Source organism: Bos javanicus, chromosome 15 (genome assembly GCF_032452875.1).
Source record: "Bos javanicus breed banteng chromosome 15, ARS-OSU_banteng_1.0, whole genome shotgun sequence".
NCBI classification, from domain to species: Eukaryota; Metazoa; Chordata; class Mammalia; order Artiodactyla; family Bovidae; genus Bos; species Bos javanicus.
In genome coordinates, this window is record NC_083882.1 from 81,426,762 (window position 1) to 81,435,949 (window position 9,188).

The window sequence follows — 9,188 nt, forward strand, 5'->3', positions numbered from 1 at the left end:
TAAGTAGGGCTGTGGTGAAGAGAACCACTTAAGACAGATCCTGTTTTTATTTCAGTGATTTAATTGGATGTTTCAGAAAAAAAGTCTTTTAACGACCAAAACTTGTAATTTCAGAGTTTAGAGAGCTCTGACTTTTGCCTGCAGTCCCTTAACAGAATCTTCTCTGGATGGTAAAAGCTCCTTTGGATGCAGCTAGAGGCGAGCCAGTGGCTGATCGATTGTGAAAGGCAGACCACAGGGACACACGGGCCGTCTCTTCTGTGGAAAGCAGAAGGCTGTGTCCTCATTTAAATAAGGCACCCTTAGACACTCATCTCAAAAAGCCAGCCAGAACCCTTTATTTTCATGTCTATAACTGAAGTCTGTAAACCCTCGCTCTGAAATCCTAGGGTAACATGAGCAGAATGAGTGGTTTTCCATCTGCTACTCTAGGATCAACCCTGGGGCTCATCCCAGCGGACTTCAGCCATGCCACGCTGGGCTTAGGTCAAGACGACATCGGCTGGGGCTCTCGTGGTAGCTTCTGCTTGCCTGGCCTGCTGCAAACACTGAAGGGATTTACTTTACCTTGTTCAGTCACTTGGTCGCATCGGACTCTCTTCGACCCCTTGAACTGCAGCATGCCATACTTCCCTGTCCTCCACTGTCTCTCCAAGTTCACTCAAAGTCACGTCCATGAGTCAGTGATGCCACCCAACCAACCCTCTCGTCCTCTGCTGGTCCCTTCTCTTGCCCTCAATCTTTCCTAGCATCAGCATCTTTTCCACTGAGTTGGCTCTTTGCATCAGGTAGCCAAAGATTTGGGAGCTCGCTAGTTTAGGCTGCCTTTTTTGTTGTTGTCTTAGAAGCTTAGATAGGCATTCACATCAGCCAAATAATTTCACTGTCTTAAGGAGTGACAAAGATCAAAAGTAGTTCTTATTATAAAGAGAATCATTTACCTTTGCTTGCAAGAAATTTATTTTTTTTAAAAAAACCACAGGGTTGACCAAGAAGCAACCTTGCTGAAATTCACTTCTTGGGTGCTCGCTCCATCAACTACCGAGTTGCCACATGAACTGACCTAGGACACAGCCGGCCTTAAGCAGGAAGGTCACCCAGGCACTAGCTGGCAACCTTAGAGACAGGGAGGTAACGAGCCTAGGGCAGGAAGGCGTCGGCACACTCCGCTTCTGGACCCTGCTCCCCGGTCTCGGGCGGCTGCCCCACCTGCTGAGGAGACCATCCTATGCAAGGTCCGAGCCCCCTCAGACCTCAGCACACCTTGGCTTACACCCTGACTCCCACGGAAAGGCACTTACCTCCTGACAGGCAGCCACGCTTCAGCCAGTTTGATAAATGCAATTTTAAGAGAATAAAAATCCTAACAAATCAGACCAAGTCCTACATCAGACAAACTGCACACAAGAGGTGAACAGAAAGCTTCCTGGGAGGGGAAGAGGTGTCCGCGAGAAAGCGAGGCGGGTGGAGGCCGCCGGGAGCCCAGCCTGTCCCTGTAGGCTCCTCCGGCTGACCGGCTTCCATCCCTGCACCCGGCGCTGACCCGGGCCGCCTCCAGCCCAGCAGGGAAGTCCTCCTGGCAGGGTCCGCCGGCCCTTAGCGGAGGCTGCTGCTGCTGCTAGCCTGAGAGCTGCCCATCCCAGGGTGCTCCGGGCTGTGTCGGTTCTGGAAGGAAAGGAGGGCAGAGGAAGAGGAGGGACCTCTACCGAGGGCCTGACAGGGACTCCCGGGCCGCCGCCACAGGCTCCTACCGCACCTTCTTCTTCTTCTTTTCTTTCTTCTTCCTCTTCCGCTCAGGGTCCTCTTCTTTTTTCTTTTTCTTCTTCTTGTGATCTGAATCAGACGGCGTCTCTGGGGGGGATACGAGGTGCCCGTCACGGGTCGGGCCCCAAATTCTGCACCGCTAGAGCTCTGGGATGTGAGGAAAACCCCTAGTCCAGGGCGCTGCTTCTCTCCGCGCAACCAGGACGCGTTCAGAGGCTCCGCTGAAGCCCCGGCCCGAGTTCCCGCCTGCCCGGGGGGCTGCATTATGTCAGCTTTTTCTCTAAGGAGAAGCTGGGAGTCCAGGGCTCATGAGGAACTTAACTGAGCTTTTAACTGAGAAAGGTCAAACCAGACTCAGAGCATGTGGCTTCCAGCCTGGAAGACGACAGCTTCTTACCTGGGGGGACGGGGTCCTGGGTGCGGCTCTGCTTGTGCTTCTGCTTACTCTTCTTCTTAGGCGGCTGAATATGCATCAGGCGGCACTGCTCCGGCAACTGAAGGAGCCGAAGGAGGGCTGAGTGACCAGAGGGCGGAAACCCGCTTCCCGTCATCTGCTCTGCTCCCATCACCTGCTCTGCGCAGTATGTTAGGTACAGACGTGGGGAGGACCACCATCGTGAAGCCTTCGGGCCTCCGTCCCTAGCCCCACCTCCCCAGGAGGGCATGCACTGGCCTCCCCCCTGCCCTCTTCCTCCCCAGGAGGGCACGCACCGGGCCTCCCCCCTGCCCCTCTCCTCCCCAGGAGGGCACGCACCGGGCCTCCCCTCTGCCCCCCTCCTCCCCAGGAGGGCACGCACCGGGCCTCCCCCTCTGCCCCTCTCCTCCCCAGGAGGGCACGCACCGGGCCTCCCCCCTGCCCCTCTCCTCCCCAGGAGGGCACGCACCGGGCCTCCCCTCTGCCCCCCTCCTCCCCAGGAGGGCACGCACCGGGCCTCCCCCCTGCCCCCCTCCTCCCCAGGAGGGCACGCACCGGGCCGGTGTGCAGGCGGAAGCCAGCCAGCATGGTCCCTGTGATGGGATTGAAAGAGCCCCCAAGGATAGGGGGCTTCTCAATGAGGGAGCGCAGGCTGCTGTTGTCATGGGAACCAGGCAGATCAATCATCCCGGGTAGGTCGGGCAGGAAGTTACTCAGTTTCTCCTTCACTTTCTTCCCACAGAATTTATTATAGGCATGCTCCAGGTTGTAGTGTGTGATCAGGTTAGTGCTGCCTGTCAGCTCCGTGCTGCCTGGAGGATACAGGGAGAAGAGAAAGGAGAAGAATCAGTTCCAAGAGCTGTTGTGTAGCTGTTCAGTCGCGTCTGACTCTGCAACCCCTGTCCTTCACTATCTCCCGGAGTTTGCTCAAATTGATGTCCACTCAGTTGGTGATGCCATCCAACCATCTCATCCTCTGTAGCCCTCTTCTCCTGCCCTCAATCTTTCCCAGCATCAGGGTCTTTTCCAAAAATAAAGATTTTTTTTTTTAATTCACTGACCTAGAAGGGAAAGTGAAAGACTATATTTTAACCTAAATAAGGAATCTTTAAATTAGAATTGCCAATAAAGAAAAGCTATTTTTGAGTAAGAAATAGCAAGAATAAATAACACATAACACACACTAAAAATACTATACTATAGAATGGTAGGTTGGAATGAGGAGAAAAAATAGGCAAAAATCCAAATAGGGCAGTGGTGGAAACCGCTTTAACCCAATCAAGGAGACAGTCTAACCAGAGTAATAACATACAGTGCTTATAATCTGTGCTAAACATTGCTCTGTGTTTCATCAATATGCTAATGAGAAGTTAATACTTCTGGCTGTGACTAGAATAATTTAACCTCACAGCTCAGCTACAACCATGCTTAAGGCCGACTATTACAGTACTCTTGCTTGGAAAATCCCATGGACGGAGGAGCCTGGTAGGCTGCAATCCATGGGGTCGCTAAGAGTCGGACAGGACTGAGCGATTTCACTTTCACTTTTCACTTCCATGCATTGGAGAAGGAAATGGCAACCCACTCCAGTGTTCTTGCCTGGAGAATCCCAGGGACGGGGGAGCCTGGTGGGCTGCCGTCTATGGGGTCGCACAGAGTCGGACACGACTGAAGTGACTTAGCATAGCATAGCATAGCATAGCATAGCATAGCATAGCATTACCCAGTGGTGAGTGTCTTGCTTCCTTTTTTTTTTAAACTAGCAAGAAACTCCAGTCACCTTTACAGAGAAAAACAGATTTTTCTAGCTACTGCTGTAACTTTTGTTACCATCATCTTTATTCTTCCTATAATACCAGGTATGATAGCTCTGCCTAGAAGAAAGAAATGTCTGATTAGAAGTTGGCAACTAAAATTATAATCCTGTATATGCCTGTTTCTGCTTATCTATGGAAGCTATCATAATGTTAAACTTAATGTTTAAAAAAAAAAACAATGTTTTTTCAAGGTTCAAATGAAAACATATTGAAAAGTATAAAGTCTGTAAGTGGAAGGCATCATCAGTATAAACATTTCATGGCTGACTTTTTTCAAAGAATTGCTGTTGTTGCTGTTCAGTCACTAAGTCGTGTCCAACTCTTTGAGACCCTGTGGACCACAGCACGCCAGGCTCCCCTGTGCTTCACTGTCTCCTGGAGTTTGCTCAGACTCATGTCCATCGAGTCAGCGATGCGTCCAACTATCTCACCCTCTGCCGCCCTCTTCTCTTGTCCCTTCAGTCTTTCCCAGCATCAGGGTCTTTTCCAATGAGTTGGCTCTTTCCATCAGGTGGCCAAAGTACTGGAGCTTCAGCTTTAGTGTCACTCCTTCCAATGAATATTCAGGGTTGATTTCCTTTAGGATGGACTGGTTGGATCTCCTTGCAGTCCAAGGGACTCTCAAGAATCTTCTCCAACACCACAGTTCAAAAGCATCAACTCTTTGGTGCTCAGCCTTCTTTATGTCCAACTCACGTCCATACATGACCACTAGAAAAACCACAGCTTTGACTAGACTCGACAGACCTCTGTCAGCAAAGTGATGTCTCTGCTTTTGGGTACACCGCCTAGGTTTGCCACAGCTGTCCTTCCAAGGAGCAAGTGCCTTTTAATTTCATGGCTGCAGTCACCATCTGCAGTGATTTTGGAGCTCAGGAAAATAAAATTTGTCACTGCTTCCACTTTTTCCCCTTCTATTTGCCATGAAGTGATGGACTGGATGCCACAATCTTCGTTTTTTTGAATGTTGCATTTCAAGCCAGCTTTTTCACTCTCCTCTTAGTAATTTAACTAGGGTCCAGTGGTGAGAGTAGACATATCTAACCTACAACTTCATAGTCTAGTTATGATGAACACACGGGGTCCAAATGACAGAAGTGACTTGCTTATAATCATTCACTTGAGAAAACTCAGCTTCTGAGCTATCAGCCCATCGAGGGCTGAGAAAAATGCCTTGTTCACTCATGTGTCACCGGTGCTCCATAAACATTAAATGAACATGGTATTTTCCCTCCCTGTTGACAGGCCTTACCCTATTCTGTTGCGCTGTCTTCTGCGCCAGCTGTCGCTGAAGAATGGGCCGCGTAATGGCAGGGAGCTCAGGGGCCCAGTGCTTCTCATATCAGCACTGCCTCCTTCTGTTTCCCCACTCTGTGCTTTTTCTAAATTCTTTAACCTAAAAGAGTCCATCCGATGTTCTGTTTTGCCCATCAGTTCTATGAAGATGATTTATAAATCTCTCTCCTCAGTCCTGATTCCACTCCTGAAAACTAATCTTCCATTTCCAACATTCTCTTAATTCATTGCAGATTCAGTTTTTTTTTTGGCTGCACCAGGAGGCTTATGGGATTGTAGCTCCCTGACCGTGGATCAAACCCCTTGCAGAAGCACGGCACCCTGACCACGGGACTGTCAGGGGATTCCCTGGATTCTGTACCTCCGAATCTTCCCCCCCTCACTCATGGTTGCTTTATTTTAGTACATGGCACCCATATTCTCCAGATACCTTTCGAAGCTGTACTCAGTTCAAAAATCTTAATGGTTTCCCATTCCCTCGGGAAAAAGCTCAAATTCCTTCGACTTACATTCGTGGTTGAACGTATAAACATCTTACTGAAACATCACTAGCTGGAATCAAGACTGCTAGGATAAAGAGCAACAACCTCAGATAGATGACACCACTCTAATGGCAGAAAGTGAAGAGGAACTACAGAGCCTCTTGATGAGGGTGAAAGAGAGTGAAAAAGTTGGCTTAAAACTCAACACTGAAAAAACTAAGATCATGGCATCAGGTCCCATCACTTCATGGCAAATAGATGGAGAAACAACGCAGACAGTGACAGACTTATTTTCTTGGGCTCCAAAATCACTGCAGATGGTGACTGCAGCCATGAAATTAAAAGACGCTTACTTCTTGAACGGAAAGCTATGATAAACCTAGACAGCATTTTAAAAAAGCAGAGACATTTTGCTGATAAAGGTCCGTACAGTCAAAGCTATGGACGTGGGATGAACTGAAAGACGTCCCCGAGACTAACGTCTAAAATGACTTGATCTCCACCTCCTCAAACTTGTTCTTTCCTGACCTCAGCACTACCATCAACCCTGTTATTCAAGCCAAAAATTCGAAATCATCCTCAATTCCTCTCTCCTCCACTTCTATATTCAATCCTTCATTCCTGTCAGTTCTACCTCTAACATTTATCCTGCATCCATTTACTTCTTTCCTCCATTGCTATCGCCTAGTCCAAACCATCTCTTTCCTGGACCACTAAGCAGTAACATTACTGAAAGGGGGATTTTTGCACAAACTAACGCGATAATTAATTCAGCTATTTCACCACCACTTTGCGACCCCATGGACTATAGCTTACCAGGCTCCTCTGACCATGGGATTTTCCAAGCAATAGTACTGGAGTGGATTGCCATTTCCTTCTCCAGGGGATCTTCCCAACCCAGAGATCGAACCCGGGTCTCCTGCATTGTAGACAGACGCTTTACCATCTGAGCCACCAGGGAAGTCCTTTGCATTATTACATTCAATAATTACAGCTGACACACCTGTAAAGTCTTCTCCAGCACCATGAGTTTCATTTGCACTTTCCGAATCAGAAAACAATCACTAAGGTTTTTTGTCTCTTTGTTGGTCTAATAGTTACATCGTCTGAATCAGAACTATATTCGGAACAACTATCATCTTCTGAAACACTAGTAAATATGTTGCTTGGACAATAAGAGAAAGTATCTGCATAAAATTCACTGAAAAAATTTTCTTCACTCAAAATTTCATGATGTGTCACTTTTTAAAATTTTATGAAAATAAACTTGTGTTTATAAGGTGCACAAGGCTGGAATAAAAACCTAACAGAGCAAAATGCAAATGATAATGTCAATGATAAGTTGTATAATGAATCCTTGATCAATTTTAAGCGTTAACAACTTCCCACAGTGATGTTAATGGTTTCACTCTCTAAAAAATGTATTGACATGTTTCTGGTCAATACTACGTTAAAATCTAAATGTGTAATACAGGCCTCTGCCTACCACTCTCACTTTATCTCCTATCACTCCTCTGTTCACTTTACTGGAGTCCAGCTGATCTTCTGTCCCTCAAACATTACAAGATTTTTCTCACATTGGGGCTGTTGATTTCAATTTTTTTTTTGTATCCAGTTATCCCTTCTCCCACTCATGAATGGCTAGCTCTTTCTCTGCGCTTACATTTTAACTCTAAAGTAACCTACTCAGAGAGAGCTTCTCTGATCACTCTAGCTAAAGCAGCTGCTGCTGCTGCTAAGTCACTTCAGTCGTGTCTGACTCTGTGCGACCCCATAGACGGCAGCCCACCAGGCTCCCCCGTCCCTGGGATTCTCCAGGCAAGAACACTGGAGTGGGTTGCCATTTCCTTCTCCAATGCATGAAAGTGAAAAGTGAAAGTGAAGTCGCTCAGTCCTGTCCTACCCTCAGCGACCCCATGGACTGCAGCCTTCCAGGCTCCTCCGTCCATGGGATTTTCCAGGCAAGAGTATTGGTGTGGGGTGCCATTGCCTTCTCAGTTCTGCTCCCTTAAATCTTTATCACATTTTTTTTTCCTACAGCCATAACTGCTATGCGATTTCACCCTGTACCTTTTGCCTCCTCCATGGGCACGTAAACTCCCAAACAGGCAAGGATATTGTCAGCCTTGTTCACAGCTGTATCTTCAGTGTACAATACCCCTTGGTACACAGAATAGGTGCTCAACGAAATATTTTTTGAATGAAAGAATCTGGTCCAATTCTATTCACTTGTTCCAACAGATGAGGAAAGAATCTGGTCCAATTCTATTCACTTGTTTCCAGGCCCAGAGAAAAAAGGCAACAAACCAACAGGAAGTTGGAAGCAGATGTGGAACTAGGGCCGCAAGGATGTTAAATCAGGACTCTCAAATTCCAAACTCGAACCCTGGGTGCTTTTTCAGAGTTAGCCGCTCAGTCGTGTCCAACTCTCTGAGACCCCATCGACTGTAGCCCGCCAGGCTGTTCCGTCCATGGAATTTTCCAAGCAGGGATACTGGAGTGGGTAGCCTTTCCCTTCTCCAGGGGATCTTCCCGCCTGAGGGCTCAAACCCCGGTCTCCCGCATTGCAGGCGAATTCTTTACCATCTGAACCACCAGAGTAATTTTTAGGGAGTCATAAAACCACCGTCAGGGTCAGAGGCAGGGCGGAGCGTGAAAGGCGGCCACAGAGCCCCATTCTTCTCATTCCCAGTCCATCCCGAGAATTCCTGTCGTGCCTTTGGCCGTGAATTCGCAGTCCTTTCCGACACGGAGTTCCGAAATCTCCGAACCCGCCGCCCGGGCTACCCCTCACCTCCCTTGGCGTCTAGGAGCCACGCCCAGCCCCACCTCGCGGCGATCAGATTGGCCGGCTTCGGCCGCGCCTCGGACTCACCTGGCAGCTCCCTCATTAGGTAGAAGGGGCCGCAGCCTGCCGCCGACTTGTCGCTCCCGGGAGGGGCCGAGGCGGCGGTCGGGGGCGGGGCCGGACCAGGCCCCCCGCCCGGAGGCGGCGGCGGCGGAGGGGGCGGCTTCCCGGGTCCGAAGCCGAGTGCCGCTGGGGGAGGTGGCGGGTCAGCCTGGGCCCCGAACAGCGCCGTGAAATTCTCCATCGTCCCCTCCGCCCCGGCGCCGTCCCGGTGTCTGGCGTTAATGATTCTCATTGGTTAATCTTTTCACCGGGTACTGCCCTTTTCCTCCAGGAGCCGTTTACCATTGGACTGCCTCTGGCCCTGCCTACCTTCTTCCGGCAACGACTTCCGTCGCCTTCTGAGAACGTTCCGGAAATACTCCTTAACTTTATTAAATTTTCCGAGGCCTCCGCTCGCAGCAATCGCTTGAAACCAATGAAATGACTTAGGTAGAAAAAGCGACAGTTAGGTTAGCCAATAACATATCAAATCCCTTTCTCACCTTCCTTACCTGCCGTAGGGG

General features: G+C 49.1%; 1 protein-coding gene across 1 annotated transcript; it reads right to left on the reverse strand.

The window, feature by feature from the left end:
* Positions 1-315: 315 nt before the first annotated feature.
* MED19 (mediator complex subunit 19) lies at positions 316-9,169 on the reverse strand. The gene is made up of 5 exons (XM_061381584.1): positions 8,650-9,169; positions 2,735-2,991; positions 2,162-2,258; positions 1,757-1,851; positions 316-1,665 (listed from the first exon to the last, which is right to left on the reverse strand). The coding sequence occupies exons 1-5, from the start codon at positions 8,915-8,917 to the stop codon at positions 1,597-1,599; spliced, it is 786 nt and encodes a 261-aa protein (XP_061237568.1). The 5' UTR covers positions 8,918-9,169; the 3' UTR covers positions 316-1,596.
* Positions 9,170-9,188: the final 19 nt, after the last annotated feature.

Coding starts and splice junctions, on each gene's coding strand:
- MED19 (XM_061381584.1), bottom strand. CDS start 8,917: ATGAGAATCATTAACGCCAGACACCGGGACGGCGCCGGGGCGGAGGGG. Junction 2,992..8,649: donor CCTAATGAGGGAGCTGCCAG/GTGAGTCCGAGG, acceptor TGTATCCTCCAG/GCAGCACGGAGCTGACAGGC. Junction 1,852..2,161: donor CCAGGACCCCGTCCCCCCAG/GTAAGAAGCTGT, acceptor TATCCCCCCCAG/AGACGCCGTCTGATTCAGAT.